We start from the raw sequence: 25,002 nt of genomic DNA, 5'->3' as shown, positions 1-25,002 counted from the left end.
ATTAAAAAGGTGTCTCAGCTTACAACTCCCCTCACTGTTGACTATGCTGGCTAGGGCAGTTGAGAGTCGTAGGCCAAAACATCTGGAGAAACATGAGTAGCCCATCCCTGTTGTATAGGATCAGTTAAACACACTGCAAACTGAAATAGTACAGTCCAGGAGTCTACCGTCTCACTTTAGTACCTCTTTCTGTATAATGGGCAAAATGGCTCTCATTGAAAACTGATTCCCCTGTTATTTTTCTGATGGTGCTACAAAAGAAGTGCCACTTTGGAGAACTCTTTGGGGTCTCCACTTTCTAATTCTTCCTCTCTAATTCTCCCCCCCTTTCTTCCACTGTTTCATCCTTGACCCTGGGACACTTAGAACAAAGGAATGATTGCCCTATAATCTCATTTTTCTACAGAGAATCTTATTCCTAGAAAGAATTACCACCCAACCACCATGTCTTCTACTTTCCTGGAGTTGCTGGCTGCCGTTTTGTTCCTGGTATCTTCTGGTAAGATTCTGGGTGGACATAGCATGTGGGTTGTTGTTTTTGTTGTTGTTGAGGTGTGGTGAATATGTGAATTTGTGAGGGGTGAATCCAGAGACTGCCTGAGGCAGAATAAAAATCCTGCCTCCACGCCCAAATCAAGATGCAAAGTTGGCCAAGTTATTTTGGCACTTAAGGCAGAATATCCCACACACACCTCTTACTATTTCTTGGAGAAAATATAGCAATAAGAAATGTAATAACTAACAAGTTCCATCACACCCAAACTCAGCTGTTTGAGGAAGCCACTTCACTCTTAGGAGGATCCACTTGTATGTGTGAAAAACATAACAACGCATTTGTTTTTTTCAGACTAACTAATGAGGAAAGTTCATCAGCACCAGAGAGTAATAGTGACAACAGAAATGATGGCTAGAAATGTAGGCCTGGCTTATACATAGGTGGGCAGGTGCCCTACTTTAGAGAGGATAGTCCTCTATTTGAAGTGTTGTCAGAGAGCAGTCCTTTGTTTGAAGGTGCCCACTATTGGAAGGGCTGTCCAGTCCAAGTCTGGTTTAAAGACAAAGAACCCCAAGAAAGGAGAGCAGAAGGAATGGGCCTTGAAGTTACCCATCCACAATTAGCTTCTTGCTCTCCCTTTTTATGAGCCTTTGGGTAGGGTGATGATATGAAAAGGACGACAGAGCTTCTGTAGCTTTAACAGTTGTATTGAAATGGGAACTTCAGCAGGGGTCATTTTTATGCGTGCAGCACTTGGTGAAATCCCCTCTTCATCACAACAGTTAAAGCTGCAGGAGCCCTGCCCTCTTTTGTATCTGGTTACTCTAGTATAGCTCCTGCAGCTTTAACTGTTGTGATGAAGAGGGAATTTTACCAGGTGCTGCATGCATAACCATAACACCTGCTGAAATTCTCAAATTCTCTTTTCAATACAACTGTTAAAGATACAGACGCCCTATCCTCCTTTTCATATGGTCACCCTATCTTTAGGTATCATTCATCGTAAGTCCCACTTAGAGCAATGATGAGAAGGAGGATGAGGAGCAATAGCACCTGGTGACAATGGTGGTGAGAAGATTGACTCACTGAGGGAAGGGGCCAATGAAGGCATCTTGCCCAAGGCCCCTGAAGAACCCGGAGCCAGCACTGTTCCTGATGCACTTTGACCCTTCTTTGCCCCAGAGTACTTTTTCCCTAGTGTCACAACTAGTACCTCCATTTTTCTTCCCCCTTCCCTTTTAAAGATGCTTATGAAGTAGTCCTTGGGTGCAAGTACTGTAGGCCCATTCCTCACTCAACTGTAACATTGTCACCAACAATTCCTTTCTTTGATTTGTGTAGTAGCAGGGCTTTCGCCTGTTGCCCCTCCAAATGGGGCTCATTTCTGGTTTTCTGGTCTTCCAGCTGCCGCAGCAACAGAAGAACGGATACCTGGTGGAAAACCCTGTCTTCCCAACTCCCAGCCATGGCAGGCCGCGCTGCTTTCTGGCTTCAGGCTGTCTTGTGGAGGCACCCTGATCCACAAGTCCTGGGTGCTCAGTGCTGCCCACTGTAAAAGGAAAACGTAAGTCTACATGAGCAGGTACTGGGCAGGGTGTGTGTGTGTGTGTGTGTGTGTGTGTGTGTGTGTGTGTGTGTGTGTGTGTGTATGTGTATGTGTATGTGTATGTGTATGTGTATGTGTATGTGTATGTGTATTTATTTATTTACACATAGGGTTGCCATACATCCCAGAAAACCGGGAACGTCCTGATTCCCAGGAGATTCTGAAATGTCCTGACCGGCTGGGCAAGAATCCTGGATTCCTGGTCCAGCTGGCCGGAGAAATTCTGACCCCCAAAATGGTCCCTTGACCCTTCTCAGTGGAGCACCACCAGCAGAGAAAGACGCATCCATCTGGCGCCTTTTCCAGAGCATCACTGCTCCTCCACAGGCTCATCTGAGTCACTCGCCATGACTCACCTTAGTGCGCCTGTGGATGTGTAGAAGATGAACACCAGCAAGGAGAGGCGCACGTGCTCTCCTCAGGCTACCTGAGTCCCATGCAATGCAAAGGAGTTTGGTGAGCTTGGCTGGTTGTGGTCAGACCTTTAGGGTAAGTGTGGGGCGGAGCTGCTGGGTTATTTGTGGGGGAAGAAAGAGAGTTTTGTGGGGGACAGGAGGGAGGGAGCGAGTGGTGGACGAGGTGGTGAAGGAGAGGAAAGGAGAGAAGGGAGAAAGGAAAGGAAAGTCACTCCCCAAAAAATCGCCCTTCAAAAATCCACCTCCTTGGATTTAGGTTGCAAACCTCAAATCTGTTACTTGGAAATAAGTTGAAGTGAATTTAAGATGTCTGGTTTTACAGTTGTTGTTTTAATTGAAAAATTGGACTTTGCAAAAATTGGGCTTTCCCTAGACCTTTATACTGTATATTGCTCAGGTTTTTTTTTTAAAAAAAATCCTAGCTCCCCCCCCCCCCAAAAAAAAATTGTCCTGGTTTTGTGGATTCAGAATACGGCAACCCTATTTACACATTTATAATGGGCAAAAGCTTCGCCTGCTAAATATCCATGCATTGGCATGGAGTTAAAAGTGCAAGAGTAAATCCAGCACACACAAAAAAAAGTTGGCAGCCACGCCACCAGCAGAGACTGAATGCTTGGGTTTGTTCCTTCCTAGGCCTTTTCCCGTGCGCCTTGGGGAGCACGACCTCAAGCGTTTGGACTGGACCGAGCAGCTGAAACTGGCGTCCAAAGTCATCGTGCATCCCGGCTACGACCCTCAAACCAAGAACAATGACATCATGCTTGTCAAACTGCTGACTCCAGTCTGCTTAAACAACAACGTCAAAATCCTCAGTTTGCCTAACAGCTGCCCTGTGCCTGGGACCAGATGCCTCATTTCAGGGTGGGGTACAACGACAAGTCCCCAAGGTATGTTGGGACATTCTGACCCTGTTCAGATGACATGCTTAGGGTGACCAACTGTCAGGATTTCCCTGGATTTGTCCTGGTTTTTGTTCTTTCCATGGTGTCAGAGGGGATTTTCTATAATTTTCAGTAATGTCCTGGAATGACACACCTTCCCCTTTAAGACTGACATTAGCATGGCAGGAGGGAGTGACATGCTTTCTTGAGGCACATCATTCCCCCCACCCCAAGCTCCAATTGAGGTCTTAAAGGGGAAAGTGGGCCATTCGTGGACATTATAGAAAAGGCCCCAATTAGAGTGGATGATGGTGGTGCAGAATGAAATCCTTTCCCCTCCTCCACTCCAATCGGGTTCTTTAAGGTGGCGGGGGAATAACGTACTTTCTGCAGGACTCAGAAAGCTGCTTCCCCACACACACACTAGGTGTCCTCTTTTTTGGTTCCCCAAATATGGTCACCCTAGACATGCTAAGCCATGGTGGTGAAGCATTTTGAGCTGAATGTTATAGCTTGGCGTGTCATGTGAACCATTCCTAACCGTAGTGGCTATATAACCATGGCTTAAGCATGCTCACTCACCATTTGCCTCAAAAGGGTTAGCGGCCTAACCATGGCTTAGTGTGTCGTCCGAACATGCCTATAAACTGCCTCTAAAGTGTGTTAACATCACATGTCACTTGACCCCCAAGTTTAATTATTTTTATTTATTTATTTATTTATTTATTACATTTTTATACCGCCCAATAGCCGAAGCTCTCTGGGCGGTTCACAAAAATTAAAACCACAATAAAACACCCAACAGGTTAAAACACAATTACGAAATACAGTATAAAAAGCGCAACCAGGATAAAACCACACAGCAAAGTTGATATAAGATTAAAATACAGAGTTAAAACAGTAAAATTTAAATTTAAGTTAAAATTAAGTGTTAAAATACTGAGTGAATAAAAAGGTCTTCAGCTGGCGACGAAAGCAGTACAGTGTAGGCGCCAGGCGGACCTCTCTGGGCAGCTCGTTCCACAACCGGGGTGCCACAGCGGAGAAAGCCTTTGTTTGTTTGTTTGTTTATTACTTGTTTATTTGTTTGTTTATTATTTGTTTGTTTGTTTATTACATTTCTGTACAATAGCTGAAGCTCTTTGGACAGTTCGCAAGAATTAAAACCGCAACATATACACCATAAAATACAATATCAAATATAAAAAGTTTACAACTGCAGTAGGAAAGCACAAATCAAACCAAAACCGAGCAGATGGGAAAGTTCTTTTCTTTCTTTTCTTCTTTCTTTTAAATGTTAATTATTTTGCAAAATCCAAAAGCAAAGAAAAAAAAGAAAAAATACTTCAGATTTAAATGTAGGTTTTATCAGGGAGTAGTACTAGAGATGTGAAGGCCTGGAAAAAAATGGGGGGGGGGGGAAATTGGGGAGAAAAACTGTTTTTCTCCTGTTTTTTTCCGAAGCCTTTTTTGTTTTTCTCCCAAAAAATTGGGAAAAAGGAAGAAAATGGATTATGGAATGTTTTATTTTAGCATGATGAATAAAATGTTTAAGACAAGGTTTTCAGATATTTACTTCTCCAAATGATTTCTAAAAACTATGTACAGTATCAGATTATTACAATTTCTGTGCACCAAGGACAAACAAGTCCTAATTTGCAAACTGAGATTATAACTCGCAAATGAAAGAGCAAGATGCATTTCTGCCTCTAGGGGGCACTACCACTGAAGCATAGACTGAAACTGATAATGATAGCTATAGCTCAGAAAGTGAGTCTGATTAAATTTCTTGCATATTCATTGGATCTTGGTCCCCACCTTTTTCTCATTTCTTTTTATGGGAATGAGTGCTTTATGTCTGCTTGACACTGTGGAGGACTAGCGGAGACATAAATAATTTTCTTTGTTACTAATGTTGATGGATTTTTCCTGGGGGGTTTTAAATTGTTTTTTACCTGCTCCTCATAAACTGGCAAAACCAAAGAGGTTCCTTACAGTTCAGAAGCTTGTACTTCCATTTGTTACAAAAAAAGTAAAAATTAAAAAAAGTAAATTCAATTTGTAATAATTGCTTGAATACACTGTACTTTTAATATTCTAAAAAAAAAAAAAAAATCCCCTGAAACCCCCCGCCCCCAAAAAAGCCAGTTTTTTTTCCCCCCATGGCTTCAAAATTTCTGGAAATTTGACATCTCGTAGGGGTACCTCATCCTCCCTTTCACTTACAGACAAAAATATAAGTAGAATCCATTGGCTGCTGGAAGGTTTTCTTATAGTTCTTCATCACAACAAATTAAATTTAGTTTCTTTTCCATAATCTGAGGAAATGCTTTGACAGATATCACTGCATTTGTCCCTAGTATGTACATAAAACAACATCATGCCATATTTTTAAAATGACCCCAAGTTATAATCTTTCAAGGCAAGTAGGATTTTTTTCTCTTTCCTCCCAGTCTCTGGCTGCAATCCTACACAACCATACCTGGGAGTAAGCCCCACTGAAATCCAAAGGACTTACTTCTGAGTAGAGATACATAGGATTGCACTATGCATTGCCATATCATTTACACAGTTGGGGATGTGTGGATTCTGTCTGCATTTCACAGACTGTCAGGGGCCTTTCATTCCATCATCTGCTCATTGGTGGAACTGGATTTCCCCCCCCCCCCAAATTTGCTCTTGCACAAATCCCCCACAATTCCAGACAAATTGTTAACCTCACTAATTAAGTAAATTAATCTTTTGGAAGTAAGTCCTTGGCACCGCATGTTCGTGGGGCATCCGGCGCTAAATCATTCGTAGACGACCTGATTCTGGGTCAGGGTTTCATACGTAGCAGAGCAGCTCCCTCGCTGTGATCTATTGAAAGTCAGCCCTCGACACAAGCTTTTGTAATTTAAAAAAGAAAGAAAAAAAAAAGAAAAAGGGAGCGGAGCGCGGCCGGAAGGGGGCCGCCTCTCGCCCGTAGCGCACCGCATGTTCGTGGAAGTAAATCCTTGGAATAAGTTAATTATGCACTCGGTGGAGAAGTACTTCCCTTTTTTTCTGTCCTGAAACTCCAATCAGTCAATTTCTTTGGATGGCCCTGGGTCCTAGTATTAAGAGGGGCGGGGGCAAAATGTCACTCTGTCCATTTTCTCTACTTTCTATTATTAGATCCTTTTTCTGAACACTGTGGTTTTCTTTTCAGTAAATTTCCCAGATGTTTTGCAGTGTGCAAACATCACCATTGTCAATCACGACGTTTGCCGAAGCATCTACCCCAGTTATATCAATGAGAACATGGTCTGTGCTGGCAGGATGGAGGGAGGCACGGATACTTGCCAGGTGAGTTGAGTTGGTCTCCTCTAAAGATGTTCTTGAGGATAGGATGGATGGAGGCTAGTAAAAAAAAAAAACAGTCCCTGGAATCTTGTAGGTCAGGAGGCTTCAACCTTTTCATACTCTCAACCCACCTTTAGCCCAAGCATGCATTTGGAGGCCTACTTCTTAATAATTTTAAAAACTCATATTCTTATGCCAACGCCATTTCTGTGAGAAGTGAGATGTTCCAGGGGCATTGCACTTACCTGGGTTTGTTTCCTTTGGAAGGAGCTCACTGGAGGGATATTGGTTTTTGTGATATTTTTGTTTCTTTAAAAATAGAGGCAGATAACAAACAGCTGAAATAATCCAGCCTGTGGGGTCTGGTGGGTCTGATGTCACTGAGATGAGAAATCCGCTCTGGGTTTCATTCAGAACCAGTCAGAACTCTAAAGCAGCTATCCAAGGTGTCTACCCTGAATGTCAGTCCTGTTTGTGGCCTTGGGCATCTCCCTCTCTCTCTCTGTGCCAATGTATACACCAGCCATTTATCCTGGGGTCAGCTTGAGGTTGTCCAAAATGACGCACAGCTGATCCCAGAGTCAACCACGGATAACCTCTCAGTTGTCCAGGGATAACTGGGACTCCACTTACCTGACTTTTCCCATGGCCCTGGGACAACCCCGAGGACCGCAGGCAGTGTGGCACGGGCTCACGGATCCTCCCTCCTCCTCGTGAGTAGCAGGGCTCTTCAAATGGGCATGGAGCTGTGTGTGGGGGAGCTCTGTGCTCATCAGGGGTGGGGGACAGCATTTTCGCCAGCCCCAGGATGGCTTTCAGTGTGTTGGGGCACCGAGTTTTAAGGGTTTTTCAAATTTAAATTGCCTTTGGCACAGGATCGTGCTTGCGCAATTGCGCAAACCTCTCCCTTCTTAAAAAACAACAGCACTGCACCAGGAACGTCTCTCTTGACTTCCGGGATGTCATGCTGGTGTGTGCACCCTGGGGGACGATCCCGGAAGCTGGAAAGCCTGAGATCCTCCTCCCACTTTGAGTCCTGGAAGGCCTGCAGGTATAGATTAGGCCTCTGTCTCACAATTCCATTCATCTCACAGAGCAGCCCTCAGTACAGGCATGGCTATGCAGACATGCTCATGTTTTGTTTGGTGTTTCCTGCAGGGAGATTCAGGCGGCCCCCTTGTCTGCAATGGGGTGCTTCAAGGGATTGTATCCTGGGGTCCTCAGATATGCGCACAACCGAATAAACCAGGAGTCTATGTGAATGTCTGCAAATACGTGGGATGGATCCGAGACACCATCAGCAAAAACTGATCATCTTCTGGCAATCCAGCATGAACTGTGAGGGGAGGGGGGACATGTTTGTTGTTTACCAGACTCCCCATGTTGATTGGTCTTTTCCATGGTGCTTTTGCCACTTTCCAGGTGCTCCGAAAAAATGTGAAATAATAAAAAGTGTTTTTGACCATCAAGTCTCTTCTGAAGGCTTCTGAAATCACCCCAAAGCATGTGAGCTGTACAATACCCCTCTCTCATTTTGCCAGCTGTCAGCAACATGAATCTTGTTTTGTGGAAACCTGGAACATCTCCCTTTTGTAATGGGAAGATTACTGGTGGATTTGTTGCAAAATTCACACAAAACATTGGGAGGTTCAAGATCCACTGCTCCTTCACAGAATGACAATCCTCAGGGCCCCTTGGTGGGAAGTATGTCAGTCGGAACGTATCTAGACATACTCATACAGGATGCATCATTGTGCCGCCCAATCCTAAACCAGTTTACTCAGAAACAATTGCCACTTAGAATCATAGTTCCACTCTATTCCGCATGGAACAGGCCTCATCTGGAATACTGTGACCAGTTCTGGGCTCCATATTTCAAAGAGGAGTTTGAGAAATTGGAACCTTTTGCATGCAAAGTATGCACTCTGCCACAGGCCTACCATTCTTCCTCACTGCATATTGTAGACACGCACAACACAAATTCATTTCTTTTAGGCTTCAGAGAGGCATGAGGTCTTAAAAAGATAATTGGGGCCGATCTACACCAAGCAGGATATATCACTTTAAAAACGGCATGGAAACGGTATTTGTAATGTGTCCTGGGCCTGAACAGTTGTCATAACCATTATAAACCATTATAAGCAGTAGTGTAGATTCTGCCTTGGAAACACTTTGAAAAAAGGACCTGTTGCTTGTGATCATGTGTACAGTCATGCTAGTGTTGCCGCATGGGCAGGGCAGGCCCTACCATTAGGCAGAGTGAGGCAGCCACCTCAGGCGGCAGATAATAGGAGGTGGCAACAAGATGTAGGAGGAAAGAGCTAGGGGCCATATGGCCTGCTCTGCACCCCCTAAACTAGCTACTGTCTCCAGTTGTGATGGAAGATGCTGTCCCGTTGCCAAGAATGATTAAGCTACCAGTTCAGTCAGCCTTTTTGCATACAAAAATGGAGGAGGCGCCATCTTGTCCTTCACCTCATGCAGCAAATGCCTTGGGCTGTTCATGCCCAGAGTGTTGCAGTTTTCTTTTCTGTCTTAAAAAGTTTCATCAGTTTCTGGAAAACATTTATTACGGTGAGGAGACCGTTTCTTAGCCCCCAACAAGAAAATTTATTTTTATTTGATGTTGATGGTGTCTATTTTAATCTCTATTTTCCCTACTGACAAAAGTCAAGGTGTATTTGGTACCTTAGGGTGTAGCAATGCCCAGTTCCATTTCTAACACGGGTTATATTCATAATTATTCTTTGAACAATACGTAGGCATTTATACCTTAAACTTCATAAATATAGCAAACAATACAATTGTATTTGCTAAAGTATACAAAATAAATGTTATGCATGTAAAGTAGTAAACTAAGTTGAGAATTGATAAGAAAACAAGTTTTACTTATGTTTCAGTTTGCGCCTAAAATTCTCTGCATTCCTAAACATAAAATTAAAAATGATAATTATGAGTCGTGCGGCATTTTGAAGACTAACACATTAATGATGGCATAAGCTTTTGTGGACTACAGCCCACTTCATCAGATGCATGAAATTAGGGTGACCATATGAAAAGGAGGACAGGGCTCCTGTATCTTTAACAGTTATAAAGAGAAGGGAATTTCAGCAGGTGTCATTTTTATTCCCTCTTCATCACAACAGTTAAAGCTGCAGAAGCCCTGGCCTCTTGACCAGATATAAAAGAGGGTATGACTGGCAGAAGCTTTCCAGTATTCCAGGCAAGATTTTTTCCAGCTCTACTTGGAGATGCTGGGATTGAACCCAGGTCCTTCTGTATGCAACTGTTCTACCACTAAGCCATGCCCCCTCTCCATCACTTAGAATCATAAGGCTGGATCCAGATTTAGTCATGCTTGGAGTAGACCCATTGAAATCAGTGAAACATAAGAGAGAACCAGCATATGATCTTCTCGTGTTTCACTGAAATCTGCTTCCTTGGGATTTTTACTTGTGAGTTCTAATCTTGGGCTCTGGAACAATCAAGAACATGTCTACTCCAACTTCTACATCAACCGTCCCCAATCAGGTGGCCTTCAGAGTGAATGTAACTGAAAATATATTGCTATTGCGACAAGGAACAGTCCAGAGAAATGAGAGAGTCTCTTTGGAATTTGGATGTGAAAGACAGCACTGGAACTCTAAGGTTCCAATTATTCATTCAGACCATGGTGGAAGCAAATAGAGACTCCAACAGATGGCAGCAAATACACTTACCCTGGAACAGATTTCCAGAACTTCAAAGAGTTTCCAATGCCATCAACTTTCCGTCTCTGTTAGAGGGTGTGTTCAGCAGCCACAAGCTACTCAGGAACATAAATACAAACTCATTAAATCCCCTGGTTTCTCATGACCTGACTGTTCAGAGGAATCAAGATGGCCAAATGTAACAATATCTCCTGAATATGAGTGCACAAAGACCCTGCAAGATTTTCTTTTTCAACAGGTTTGCTGAACGTTCAGAGCTATACTGCCTATGTGTGTGTGTGCGTGTGTGTGTGTGTTTTAAAAGCAAATAAACTCCAAACATAAGGAGTAATGAAATGATTAAGAACACAAATGAAAATAAATCCTTTGTTATTCCTGCCTCTCCCTTCCTTGTCCTCCCTTTGTAGTCTCACCCAATGCTGGAATTTACAAAAATAAATAAATAAAATAATTTAGGTTTGTAAGGTCCTCTGGGCAGAGACCTGGCTTTCTCATGTCATTCTGCAAAATACCACCTGCCCCGGGCCCTCTTTAAAAAAGTGCAAGTGTCCCCAACTTTTTGGGGTCGGTAGACACATTTGGAATTTTCCATGAGAGTTGTGAGAGGGTCTCACAAAATGGTTGCGGCTGGGCGGGGGGAGGGTTTGCCTAGGGTGACCATATGAAAAGGAGGACAGGGCTCCTGTATCTTTAACAGCTGCATAGAAAAGGGAATTTCAGCAGGTGTCATTTGTGTGCATGTCGCACCTGGTGAAATTTCCTCTTCATCACAACAGTTAAAGCTGCAGGAGCTATACTGCAGCTATACTGTGACCAGATTTAAAAGAGGGCAGGGCACCTGCAACTTTAACTGTTGTGATGAAGAGGAAATTTCACCAGGTTCTCCACATGTACACAAATGACACCTGCTGAAATTCCCTTTTCAATACAACTGTTAAAGATACAGGAGCCCTGTCTCCTTTTCATATGGTCACCCTAGGTTTGCCCTTTTGTAAAATGGCAGCCATCATGGTCGGTCAACAAATACGTATTGGAATGGTTCACACAATGCGCTAAGTCATGATTCACATGACACACCAAGCTATACTGTTTAGCTCAAAATGCTTAACCACCGTGCCTTAGTGGGTCATCTGAACAGGGTCTTTGAGTGAAATGCAACAGACAGGATGACCAGCTGACCAGAAAATAAAAGGCCTGACCCTGTGCTACATTAAACCATGGCATGATCCGCTGAGATCAGGAGGTCACACGCTTCTCCTTAATTTGCATGGCATGGCGTCGGCTGCCTCTCCATCCACAGTCCCTGGTTTCACCCCAAATGCCAATCATTGGTTACGTTTTATGTGAGGGATGGGCAGAAAATTGGGAGCGTCTCCACTAGAGACATATCTGTGCCATGAGATTAGTGTCATTTATCCCACTTTGTAAGTTTGGCCCAAGCAGCAACGACACCCCAAATAAAAATGAGTCACCGACTTGGCGTGTGGCTTTATTGAGATGAGCACGCAAGTTTAACAACGGAGGAGGAGGTAGTGCTGTAGAGTCTCCAGATGTTTTAGGCTCTCAAAACGGGTGATTGGCAGCTAGTTATAATTGAAGGAGTGTGTATTTATCAAAGAGAGAGATGGGTTGGTCTTTCAACAGTGCAACAGACATTATACAGTGGGCGGGTTTGTGTCACTTGTCCTAAAACCGAGTCCAGCTGGTGAGGGAGGTGAGACTCTCTTCCGAATGGTTTCCTCGTGAACCAGCACAACAGTCCCTTGCTCTCGTGCCTCCATCCTTGGCACTGGGTGGATGTGCCTGTGACCGGCAAGGCCTCCTTCGAAGAAAAATCCCAAAGCAAGGCTTCAGGTGACTGATGGATTTTATATTTTCTTTCAGGCTGGTGGGGTTGGGCATGGTAATATTATTTGTGCATACAAATCAACAAATGAATATCAATGCACATATGATCGTTTATGTACGGTAGGGATGGGGAATGTGCAGCCTTCCAGATGTTTTTGGACTACATCACCCACCGGCCCTAGCCAGCACAGCCACTGGTGAGGGATGATAGGAATTGTAGTCCAAGAACATCTCAAAGGCCACATGTTCCCCATGCCAGATAATGATGTGAATAATAATTCCAGATGCATAAACATGTTAGCCTGTTTCAGCAACAAAAATGCATGCCTCTTTGGAACTAAGTCCTGTTGAACTCAATGGGATTTACTCCCAGGCAAGTGTGAATGGTCTTTAAACCCCTTGTCTGTCTCCAGCTTTAGCTAAAGTCAGCAGTGGAGTTTATTTGTTTTTGTTTTTATTTATTATTACATTTATATCCCACCCCTTTTCTTCTTGCAAGGAACCTGAGACAGTTCATGTGGTCTTCCTTGTTTCCTTCTGATCCTCACAACAACCCTGCGAGGTAGGTTAGGCTGAGTGTCAGTGACTGGCCCAAGGTCACCCAGCGAGCTTCATGGCTGAGTGGGGACTAGAACCTGGATTTCCCAAATCCCAGCCCAACACTCTAACCAATGCACCATACTGTTGTGAGCTGGACTATCTATCTTACACTGAGGAAATCTGGAGGCAGGTATCACTTTTGATATGGGGAACCCCACAAAAACCTGGAAACCCATCTTGCTGTCATTGATTTAAAGCTCTTCTGCCTCTTCTGCAAAGACTCTTGTTCATGCATTGGTTATTTCTCAGTTGGACTACTGCAACCTTCTTCTCACTGGCCTTCCTTCTTCTCACATCAGTCCGTTGGTTTCTGTTCACCACTCTGCTGCTAAGATCACCTTCTTGGCTCGCCGCTCTGACCATGTTACTCCACTTCTGAAATCTCTTCATTGGCTTCCAATTCACTTCAGAATCCAATATAAACTTCTCCTGTTGACCTACAAAGCTTTTCACTGTCTAGCTCCTTCCTATCTTTCCTCTCTCATCTCACACTATTGCCCCGCTCATGCTCTTCACTCCTCTGATGCCATGTTTCTCACCTGCCCAAGGGTCTCTACTTCTTTTGCTCGGCTTCGTCCATTTTCTTCCGCTGCCCCTTACGCCTGGAACGCTCTTCCAGAACATTTGCGAACTACAAGTTCAATCGCAGCTTTTAAAGCTCAGCTAAAAACTTTTCTTTTTCCTAAAGCTTTTAAAACTTGATTTTGTTCTGACTTTTATACTGCCTGTTTGGTGCATTCTCTTCCCCTCCTTATTGTTTTATTATGATTTTATTAGAATGTAAGCCTATGCGGCAGGGTCTTGCTATTTATTGTTTTACTCTGTACAGCACCATGTACATTGATGGTGCTATATAAATAATAATAATAATAATAATAATAATAATAATAATAATAATAGTGTTGAGTCTCACGGTCAGGTTGCCAATGACCGTTCTCTTTTCAATTCTTCAGAAAATTTCCAGAAACTGTTGACCCTTCAATCTTCTGTTGATGACCATTCTCATGGCAGGCATAGAACTTCTAGCAATTGCTGTGCTTCTGATCTTTGCAGGTAAGCTCACTGGTCAGTGGTATGTGGAGGTTAGGGCTGGAGAACAGGCAGGTGTGTAGGGTTAGGTTCCTCCAGGTAGAGAGTGATAAGAGCAAGCCCATTGTCGGAAAAAATGCCTGAAATAAGGTGACAAATGTAACACAACCTTACAAAGGTGGGAGGAAGAGGAGGAAGAGGAGTTTGGGGGTGTTCTTGGATCCAGAACTGTCACTCAAGGCACATACCAAGCTGATATACCAACTGTGCCCTTACCTGGACAGAGATAGCCTAGCTACAGTTATCCATGCTCTGATAACCTCTCGGTTTGGATTACTGCAATGCGTTATATGTGGGGCTGCCTTTGAAAACAGTCCAAAAACTTCAGCTGGTACAAAACAGGGCAGCCCGTTTACTAACAGGGACTGGCCAGCGAAATCACATCACACCAGTCCTTCTACAACTTCATTAGCTGCCAGTCCAGGTCCGGGCCCGATTCAAAGTGCTGGTACTAACATTCAAAGTCCTAAACGGCTTGGGGCTAGGTTATTTGAAGGAATGCTTCCTCCCATATGTACCTACCCGGACCTTAAGATCATCCACAGGGGTCCTTCTCCATGAGCCCCTGCCAATGGAAGTGAGGCAGGTGGCTACTAGGAAGAGGACTTTCTCCACTGTGGCACCCCAGCTGTGGAATGTGCTCCCCAGAGAGGTACGCCTGGTGCCTACACTGTATTCTTTCTTTCGCCAGCTGAAGACCTGTTTATTTTCTCAGTATTTTAACACCTAATTTAACTCAAATTTAAACTTTGCTGTTTTAATTCCGTATTTTAATCTATATCAGTCTCTGCTGTGTGGTTTTATCCTGGTTGTGCTTTTTATACTGCATTTTGTATTTGTGTTTTTAGACTGTGGTTTGTTTTATTATGCTTTTCATGGTTTTAATTTTTGTGAACCTCCCAGAGAGCTTCGGCTATTGGGCGGTATAAAAATGTAATAAATAAATAAATAAAATTATACCTTTCCATGCAAGGGAGACAAATGGTTATTGAGACCCAAGGATGGAATGCAGAAAGAGCAGGAGAAAGAGTAGAGCCTTGTATAAGTGTGTGCTGCAACAAAATGTTGTAATGTGCTCTGGTTATCATTCCAGTCATATTATCTGATTATCATATCCCGCCTAATACAAAATACTCTGGGCATTTTGCATCTATACCTGTATATTAACACGTGCCAATGTTTATGCAAACAGCACCCTCTGTTTCAACTCTGCATTTTCTCTTGTTCGGCAGTGCATAAGTGGCCACTCCATCCTAGAGAGAGGACAAGGCACATTGAGGTGCCTGCTACCCCTGTTCACACTCCGCTCTTTGAGAGAGGGCAGGTGAAGCGGAAGGAACAGCAGACAGGATAAGGAGCAGAGGTCAGAGGTGCTCTTAGGCAGTGCTCTCCCACCCTGGTGCCCACCAGATGTTTCGGACGTCAACTCCCATCTGCCCCAGCCAGTATGGCCTATGGCCAGGAATGCTGGGAGTTCTAGCCGAAAACATCCGCAGGGCACCAGATTGGGGAAAGGATGCTCTGGGCATTTTGGCAGTGGGGCCCTTAACTAGTGTGTGGCCATGCCAACCCCTGACACCAGGCCTGACTGTGGGCACCCCTGTCTCTCGGTGCCTCTCTTCCAGTTGTGGGGAAATGTGCCCATGCCTGGCGGCAGTGTCAGGAAGAGTGCTTCCTAATTTCCTCTGACCCTTTGCTGCAGCTAACACCTGGCCTTTCCCTTGACAGTGGCTGCGCAAATGCGCAGGGGCTTCCAATGCGTCGAACACTCCCAGCCCTGGACGGTAGCACTCTTTGATGGCTGGAAGTTCCACTGCACGGGCACCCTGATCCACAAACAGTGGCTGGTCACGTCTGCCCAATGCTACACTGGTCGGTATGTGTGCCTGTGGGGTGGGGTGCAGGGGGTGTATCCACTTAGGACAGGGGTGCAGAACCAAATCCAGCCTTCCAGGGTTTCCCATCCCGCTCCCTGGGATTTCCCATATAGCTCTGGCCCCATCCCTTTCCCCACAACCACTAATCATTTGGTGGTTGCCCAGCATTTGCTTTTTTTTTTTGGAGTTTCTTTGTGATGTTATGAGTCACTAGCCAGTCAGTGCTGTGCACAATTCACTTTTGCTTGAAACTTGCAGAACTCTTTGGTCTTTCAGCCTTAAAGGGAACAGATATGTTTGAATTGCATGTGGCAAGGACATGGCCTGAGCAACCTTGCTGTTCTTAATCTTTAGGTGTGTCCAGTGGTTTAGTGGAGGAGGAATGTGGGGAAGTGTAGCTCCAGGGCATTTTTTGAGAACATGAGCAATTATCTCATCTGCTGGAGCACCAGGGCAATTGACAGACCCCTTTTACTCAAGCAAGTGAATAACATGATAATGAGGCTTTCAAGTTTTACAACTGTTTGTGATGGATTAACATAGGGGAAGTCCAGAGAATGAGGAAAATTTTCAAACAGACTGACAACTCCTTTGCTTTTCTTTGATGGAGTTCCTACTTCACACCATCAGTTTACATGCTCACACTTCTATGCAAGATGGTTTGAATTTCTAATTAAACACTAAGGGCTGCGTTTCAGCTGTTTGATCTTTAGATAAAGCTCTTGTTTTACAAGTTCAACCCATGCAGTCAGAATTCAGCACTACCGTGCTGTCCTTATGAATAGGATTGTAGTCATGCCCCATAAAGTTGATTATAAGATTTTTGTCAGTGGTTTTTCTGGTTTTGGTTGACTGTGTTTTATGATGGAGTTTTTAACTAGAATGTAGATTCGTGTGTGTGTGTGTGTGTGTGTGTGTGTGTATATATATATATGCTATCTATCTATACCCTCTGGGGGCATGGCTATGGATTTTCCTGGGGGTGTGGCTATGGATTCCCTGGGGTGTGGGACTTTGGCTTCCCCTGGGGGGCATGGCTATGGATTCTCTTGGGGGGCATGGCTAGGGTGTGTGTGCCATGATATGTTCCTGCACTTCAACTTTTACCACTGCACCGCTGGGTGTGCCTTTTCCCTTTATGTTCTTCTGTTCCTTGCACTTCAGCATCCTCTTTGCGAGGCTCGGAGAACATAGTCTGTGGCACATAGAATTCACCGAGCAGTTCAAGATCACAACCAAGCTCATCCGGCACCCCTTTTACGACAGCAACACCAAGGATAATGACATCATGTTGGTCAAACTCCTTACCCCAGTCTTCATCAACAAGAATGTCCAGCCACTCACCTTGCCAACAAACTGTGTCCCTCCGGGCAGCTACTGTGTGCTTGCTGGCTGGGGCACCACCATTATGCAAAAAGGTAGGGAGGCTGATACCCCAAGAAGGAAATGGGAGTGCAGATGACAGAGAGAAAAGGAAGGAATCAGGGATGGGCTGCAATGTGGATGCTTGAAAACTGATCAAATGGTGCTGCCAACTTTTCAACTGGCCTCTATTGCCATGTCATTTAACCATAGCTTGATGTGCAGGTGATGCTGATGTTAAAAGACATAGCAACAGAACCTGATTGAAAAGTTGGCAACCTTTCCATTAAAAGGAACAAAACAACAACTACATTTTATCCTGAGATGGGACTTTAGCTCAGTTACAGGACATGCACACTTTGCATGCCGAATGTGCCTGGTTCAATGGTATATCTTGTCAAAAGGCTTAAGTAGGAGGTGATGGAAAGAAACCAGAAGAATGGCTGCTTAGTCACACAGATAATAATAATAATAATAATAATAATAATAATAATAATTTATATATTACCCGCCTCTCCCTCTGGATCAAGGTGGGGAAAAACATAGAATACAAAATACTATAAAATACTTAAAACTGATTAAAACATTAATTTAATTTTTGTGAACCGCCCAGAGAGCTTCGGCGATTGGGCCGTATAAAAATGTAATAAATAAATAAAATAAATAAATAAATAAATAAATAAAACATATAAAAACTAATACATTATTAAAATAACAGCCAGACAGACATCCTAAAATTCGACTGGGTGATGCTATGAAGCAAGATGAACAAAGAGCCTGACCAGGTATAGAATAGCTTCCTGTGCTCCCATCCTTAGCACCCTGCTCTGGCAATAATTAAGGAGCTGGGCGGATTCACTCTAGACAGGGATGGAAGGTGATCCAGCTACAGTTTTGTAAACCGGTATATAAATGCTAATGCTAATAATAATAATAATAATAATAATAATAATAATAATAATAATAATTAATACGTAAGGTATCCACTAGGACAAATAAATGCAACAGTGGCAAGAAGAAAGACACTGAATACATCTCATCCAAAGGTTCCCCCAAGATCTGGATCACGTTTTGTTTAAAATTAATTTTATTAGCTATTCATTCATTCATTTCATTTGTATACTGCCCAATAGCCAAAGCTTTCTGGGCGGTTCACAAAAATTAAAACCACAAGCTGCAGCACAAAACATGAAATGTGGAAGCTTAAAACAACATTACAGTCCCATCGTGGTCATGCCATAGCCTCCTTGGGCATTTATACCTCATAGGACACACCATGGTAATTGTTGCGGTATTTTTGCATTATTTGGAATGAAAAGCAGGAAATAACACTATGAAAGCGGAATCTGGAATATGCCCCAACAGTTATCAGTGCACTTCAGTACCACTATAAAGCAGCAGTGTAGATCTAGCCCCGGATTTCTCGTAGCGTTTTACAAACCTGAGCAGTCTTTTAAAAGCCGTCTTCTTCAAGCTTTCCTCCCTCGCTTCGTTCCTATTAGAGTACCCGCCAGATGTCCTGTACTGTGGAAACATCACCACCCTGCCTGATCAGGAATGCCTGAGCGACTATCCCACCATCCAACCGAGGCACATGTTATGCGCCACTGTGAAGCAAGGCGGCGCCGATTCCTGCCAGGTAAGGTGAACCTAATCAGCTATTCCTGCCACCCTCTCCAGCCAAAATGAGAAAACACAATGTACCTCTTGCCAGATTATTATTATTAGTAGTAGTAGAGATTTGTGCACATGGCCAATAGCTGGCAGTAGAGAGTGTCGAAAATGTTGCCGTGTATTTCTCAAAGCTTAACTCCTGTTCAAGGTTCCAGCCAGCCACATCTTCCTCCAGGAAATCGGGCTCAAGCAAGCCATTCCACGCCCCCTCCCGAGTTTCTTAGTTTAATTTTCCAAGCAAAACTCAACTTCCCATGGATTCTAGAGGCCATTGGCCATGCTCTGTCCGCATTGGGTTGTTTTGTGGGACAGGGAGGAGAGTTGTCACTTTAAGTTACAAATAAAGGTGGATTCTTTTGTTCTTCTACAAAGACTGAGGTTCTCCTGAGTATACTACCTCCTTCTTATTCTCAGTGGCCCTCTTTTCCCCCCTGTCCTGTAGGCACCCACCACCTGAGTTTGCTTTTAGAGGGAGAGATTGAAACAATGGAACATGAAAAGATAAGAAGCAGTCTTAGGCCATACCTAGACAGGGCGATATTCAGGGGCGATCCCCAGGATTGTTCCTGTGCATTCACAGGGGATCCCGCAAAGGGAAGGGTGAGATCCCAGGGCAAGGGAGGGATCATCCCTCCTTGATCCCTCGCTTGCCCTGGGATCTCGCCCTCGTCTTTGAGCCCGCTTTTTCCGCAGTCTCAGGCTGATCCCGAATTATTATTTTTTAAAAAAAGACTTACCTTCTGCACATGAGCGCTCATGTGCTCCTACTTCTTTAAAAAAATGGCGGTTGTGATGTCGCGTGCCGCGTGTAGACCAGTGTGATGATCTTGCGATCATAAAATCACGAGATCGTCACGATTCAACCCCCTGGTCTAGCTGAGGCCTTAGTGTAGGTCGGATTATTTGCCCATCCAAGCTAGTATTGTCTGCTCTGACTGACAGTTCTCCTGGGTCTCAGGGCCAAACTACACAGTACCTTAAATGGCTGAATGAAAGAGGTTTCAACATTCTAGCTAAACAATCCCATTTTGATGGGAGAAGTGGAAGAGGAGATTGGTTTCAAGAATGCTAGTCTGAAATGTTGGGACTTGGGCTAAACCAGCGATTGCATTGCCACCTAGTGATCACTTCCTGCTATTCACCATGGCTAGGGTGACCATATGAAAAGGAGGACAGGGCTCCTGTATCTTTAACAGTTGCACAGAAAAGGGAAATTTCAGCAGGTGTCATTTGTATATATGGAGAACCTGGTGCAATTCCCTCTTCATCACCACTGTTAAAGCTGCAGGAGCTATACTAGAGTGACCAGATTTAAAAGAGAACAGGACACCTGCAGCTTTAACTGTTGTGATGAAGAGGAAATTTCACCAGGTTCTCCATATATACAAATGACACCTGCTGAAATCCCCTTTTCTAGGGTGACCATATGAAAAGGGGGACAGGGCTCCTGTATCTTTAACAGTTGTATTGAAAAGGAAATTTCAGCCGGTGTCATTTATATGAAGAACCTGGTGAAATTTCCTCTTCATCACAACAGTTAAAGCTGCAGGTGCTCTGCCCTCTTTAACAGTTGTATAGAAAAGGGAATTTCAGCAGGCGTCATTTGTATGCATGCAGCACCTGGTGAAATTCTCTCTTCATCACAACAGTTAAAGCTGCAGGAGCCCGGACCTCTTTACCAGATAGCTGGTTGACCACTGTGTGAACAGACTGCTGGGCTAGATGGACCCTTGGCCTGATCCAGCAGGGCTGTTCATATCTTCATATCTTCATATTCACCAGGTGCTGCATGCATACAAATGACACCTGCTGAAATTTCCTTTTCTACACAACTGTTAAAGATATGGGCAGGGCCGGTGCCAGACTATTTTGCGCCCTAGGCAAGTGAGCGGCTTCTAGCCGGGCACGCTGTTCCAAAGCCGCCCCCCTCCCCAGCGTCCTGGCTTCGAAGACAGCACCCGGTCAGAAGCCACTCCTGGCTTCAAAGCCAGGACACTGGGGTTGGGGGGCGGCTTTGGAACCACACGCCCAGAAGCAGCTCTCTTAGCGGCTTCCGGGTGCGCTGTTTGGCACCCCCTTACTTTGGTGCTCTAGGCCGCCGCCTGAGCTGCCTCTATGGCAGCGCTGGCCCTGGATACGGGAGCCCTGTCCTCCTTTCCATATGGTCACCCTAATCCCCTCAGCACTCTGTCTGCTAGGGCTAAGCCAAAAGCTCTTTTAAGATTTTTTTCCAGTGAAAAAAGTTAACCCCTCAGCTCACATTTTCCAATGCTGCTTTCCTGGTTCTGGCCATGGCTGTCTCTACGGTTGGCAAAGCCATTTTTTTAAAATACCCAGCAGTCACTAGAATTAGGGCAGGAAGTGTTGCCCTCGCTCTGATTGGCTTCCTGATGGCACCACATGTCATGTAGCCAATCAGATGGAGAGCTGTTTTTATGGCACTTGCTTTAGGGACTGCTAGGAGGAAAAATGGCACCTGCCGGATACTTGGGTTCCTGGGAGTGCCATTGGCACTGACGCTAAGTTTGCTGTGTGCTTTGTTCCATTTCATGCTTCTCTCCCCACACATCCCCAAACTATCACTGACTTCAGCACCAGAACACTAGTGCAGGGCTGCCTTTAACTGTTGCATGGCAGACAGAAATTCATCAAGGGAAGCTCTTTCTCTCATGCAAGAAAAAAAGATGGCCACCTTACTCTCTCTCTCTGCTAATGGTAGCCATTTCCAACTTCTTCCTTTATACAGTGACACAGTTCACAGAATTGCGGCTGGGGAAATAAGCCATGGGTAATAAGCCACCCAGAATCCATGGGCTCTTGTAGGGTTCTGGGTGGTTTGTGTTACCCCCAGCAACAAGCCATCCTGGCCAGGTTCACATGGCATGACCAGATGTGTTGTAGAGGGTAATTATGCAGCCAGCATGCACAGGGTGGTTAAGAATGCAGTGTGGCTTATTAACCACCTTGCAATTGTGCGAACTGGGCCATTGTGTTTTATGGCTCAGGTAATATCTTCTTATTTTTTCATGTTTTTTTTTCTTTGCTTACCAGCATTTTGTGCTCATTGCCTTGGAATGAAAATTAGGAGGGATCTAAAAGATCTGGGATGTGTTCAAGTCATGCTGAGACTGCAATCTCACACTTGGGAGTAAGTCTATTGAGATTTACTTTTGAGTAGAAATTAGGGTGACCATATTTGGGAAACCAAAAAAGAGGACACCTAGTGTGTGTGTGGGGAAGCAGCTTTCTGAGTCCTGCAGAAAGTACGTTATTCCCCGGCCACCTTAAAGAACCCGATTGGAGTGGAGGAGGAGAAAGGATTTCATTCTGTACCACCACCATCCACTCCAATTGGGGCCTTTTCTATAATGTCCACGAATGACCCACTTTCCCCTTTAAGACCTCAATTGGAGCTCGGGGTGGGGGAATGATGTGCCTCAAGAAAGCATGTCATTCCCTCCTGCCATGCTAATGGCAGCCTTAAAGGGGAAGGTGTGTCATTCCAGGACATTATTGAAAATTATAGAAAATCCCCCCTGACACCATGGAAAGAACAAAAACCAGGACAAATCCGGGGAAATCCTGACAGTTGGTCACCCTAGTAGAAATGGCATAATAGCCTTTCCAGGGTGTGGGGGAATGCTGCAACCCGAGGGTATATAACACCGGCTAAAAAGAAAAACCCACAACTCCTGCCCTCAAATGCTTTTCTTCAGACAGGAAAAGAATCTTATGGGTCTGGTTACTCCATGATGGTGTTCTTGTAATGTTTCCGCAGGGAGATCCAGGCTCACCGCTTGTCTGTAATCACGAACTGCAGGGCATCACTTCCTGGGGGTTTGACGAATGCTCCCAGGTGAAAAGTCCCAGTGTCTTCGTCAGGGTCTGCAACTACGTCAGCTGGCTGCAGCAGACGATGGCTTCCGCTTAGCATCTCTGTGGAATACAATCTGGCCTCCTCCTCCCACCTCAAACGCAAAATAAAGATTTGCGGAAGTATATCCTTGTGTCAATTGCCTTTTGGCTGTCATATGCTGCAGCATTTCGACCAGGAGCCCACCCACCCCTGATTTCCCATTTCTCTGCTTCAGCTCATGCGTCCTCTTTAGGGTAAGCTACTCTTTTCCTCCCCCACCCCTTCTGGCATGGCCCAAATACGCAGGGCACAGGGTGGCCCCACAACACCCCACCTACGGAGGCTGGTAGCTCCATTTTTGGTGGGGCTACAAATCCATTCCAGTTTGTGATCAGAACCAGCCAGGAGCCATCCAAGATGCTGGGCAGAATCGAGCTGACTCAAGAGAGGCTGGTCGTTGCCCTGCTTCGCTTGCACGCCTTTGCCCCACGCTGCCCTGCACGCTTCTCCGTGCTAACTGAACTAGCTGGCTTCTTAGCTTGATTGGCTCCATCCCTCCTTCCTCAGCTTGGATTATTGTTGTTGTTGTTGTTAATGTTTCTACTCATTGACGCGCCATTGTCCATCGCTGCGATGACGGTCAAAGCTGAAGTGTCTGGATCGACGCTAACGTATTCCAAGATGAGAAGGATGGTGGCGATTCTCATTGCTTTTATGAAACAGAGAAGAATGGGGCTGAACGACTTCATTCAAAAAATAGCCACCAACTCCTATGCGTGCAAACTCCCTGAAGTTCAATCTATTCTGAAGATCTCTCAGCCTCAAGAGCTTGACCTTATGAATGCCAATCCTTCTCCTCCACCCAGTCCATCCCAGCAAATCAACCTTGGCCCATCCTCTAACCCACATGCTAAACCATCAGACTTCCATTTCCTGAAGGTTATTGGAAAAGGCAGTTTTTGGAAGGTTCTTCTTGCAAGGCACAAGGCAGAAGAGCGTTTCTATGCAGTGAAAGTACTCCAGAAAAAAGCAATCTTGAAAAAGAAGGAGGAGAAACACATCATGTCAGAACGCAACGTCCTCTTGAAAAACGTGAAGCACCCTTTCCTGGTGGGACGACACTTTTCTTTCCAGACTGCCAATAAACTGTACTTCGTCTAGACTACGTCAACGGTGGAGAGTTGTTCTACCATCTCCAGAGGGAACATTGCTTCCTGGAACCAAGAGCTCGTTTTTATGCTGCTGAAATAGCCAGTGCACTGGGTTACCTGCATTCTCTGAATCCAAGATGCTGAAGTGATATGGTTCAGCACCTTGGATAGCTCCTTTAGAGTTCTGATTGAAACCTGGAATGGATTCACAACCCCACCGAAATTGGAGCCACCAGCCTCCACTGCACCCCTCCCCTTTCTGTGTTCTTTCACTCTGCTCAAAAGTTAAGCCTTCCTCCACAGAGACAAATCAATACTTGCCGTGGCCATCGCATCCGTCTCCACCCCTTCCTCTTATAAGTGCGTTATGCAACTTCGAATGCCCATTGTTCTATTCTGCTGGCACTTACCTTGATGATTGGGAGGCTGCTTTGAGCCGCTCAGGAGGCTCCGCTCCATTCTGATTTGCTGACGAGCTCCAGCCATTTGGAACGAAGGAGATGTGGCAAGAGAACATCCCCGCTGCAATTGTCCTTGTTGGCAGGGCAGACACTCCCCCAACACAGCAGGGGGGAAATGGAATGGTGCAACTATATCAGTGAGTAGTGTTGGTTTGGTTTCACAATCTCCCTTACCTCCCTGCCCAGCCACTGAGGTCATCTGAGGGCTTGTTCCTAGTGGCTCCACATGGACCTATGGTCTGATTGGAGTCCACCAGTAGAAGAGCCTTCAGTGTGGTGGCCCCCTTCCTATGGAATGCAGAAGTTATGGCGTTATGCTTGACTTATGCCTGCTTCCTGAAAACATTGTTGTTTCAGGAAGCTTCCCTTGAGTGACTTGCTGCGGTTTTATCAGAACTCAGGTTTTATCAGAACTCTGTTCTTTTAAAAGTAGTAATTTTTAATATAGGGTTTTCATTCTTTTATCCTATCTGTTGTTCACAAATCTTTTGGACATGCAGTGGTATATAAATATTGTAAATAAATTAAATAAGTAAAATACCACATTTTTCTCATTCAGAAAGTAAAAACAAATACGGGGAAGCAGTTGGAAACAATGGGAGAAACACAGGAGGGTGACAACGTTGTGTAAAGGCCCTGTAAACTTCT

At 44.7% G+C, this 25,002-nt stretch overlaps 2 protein-coding genes and 1 pseudogene across 2 annotated transcripts; all 3 read left to right on the top strand.

The window, feature by feature from the left end:
* The first annotated feature begins 444 nt into the window (after positions 1-444).
* On the top strand, positions 445-8,037 carry LOC134408342 (trypsin-like). The gene is made up of 5 exons (XM_063140595.1): positions 445-499; positions 1,901-2,060; positions 3,155-3,408; positions 6,593-6,729; positions 7,885-8,037. Exons 1-5 carry the CDS (start codon positions 445-447, stop codon positions 8,035-8,037), a joined length of 759 nt encoding a protein of 252 aa, XP_062996665.1.
* Positions 8,038-13,876: 5,839 nt separating this feature from the next.
* Positions 13,877-22,817, top strand: LOC134408341 (trypsin-like). Its single transcript, XM_063140594.1, has 5 exons — positions 13,877-13,937; positions 15,702-15,849; positions 17,015-17,268; positions 18,715-18,851; positions 22,665-22,817. Exons 1-5 carry the CDS (start codon positions 13,877-13,879, stop codon positions 22,815-22,817), a joined length of 753 nt encoding a protein of 250 aa, XP_062996664.1.
* A 468-nt stretch (positions 22,818-23,285) lies between these two features.
* LOC134408340 (serine/threonine-protein kinase Sgk1-like) lies at positions 23,286-24,037 on the top strand (annotated as a pseudogene).
* The last annotated feature ends 965 nt before the right edge of the window (positions 24,038-25,002 follow it).

Source organism: Elgaria multicarinata, chromosome 13 (genome assembly GCF_023053635.1).
Source record: "Elgaria multicarinata webbii isolate HBS135686 ecotype San Diego chromosome 13, rElgMul1.1.pri, whole genome shotgun sequence".
NCBI lineage: Eukaryota > Metazoa > Chordata > Lepidosauria > Squamata > Anguidae > Elgaria > Elgaria multicarinata.
The sequence above is the reverse complement of the archived record's forward strand: the minus strand, read 5'-3'. Positions and strand labels throughout refer to the sequence as shown.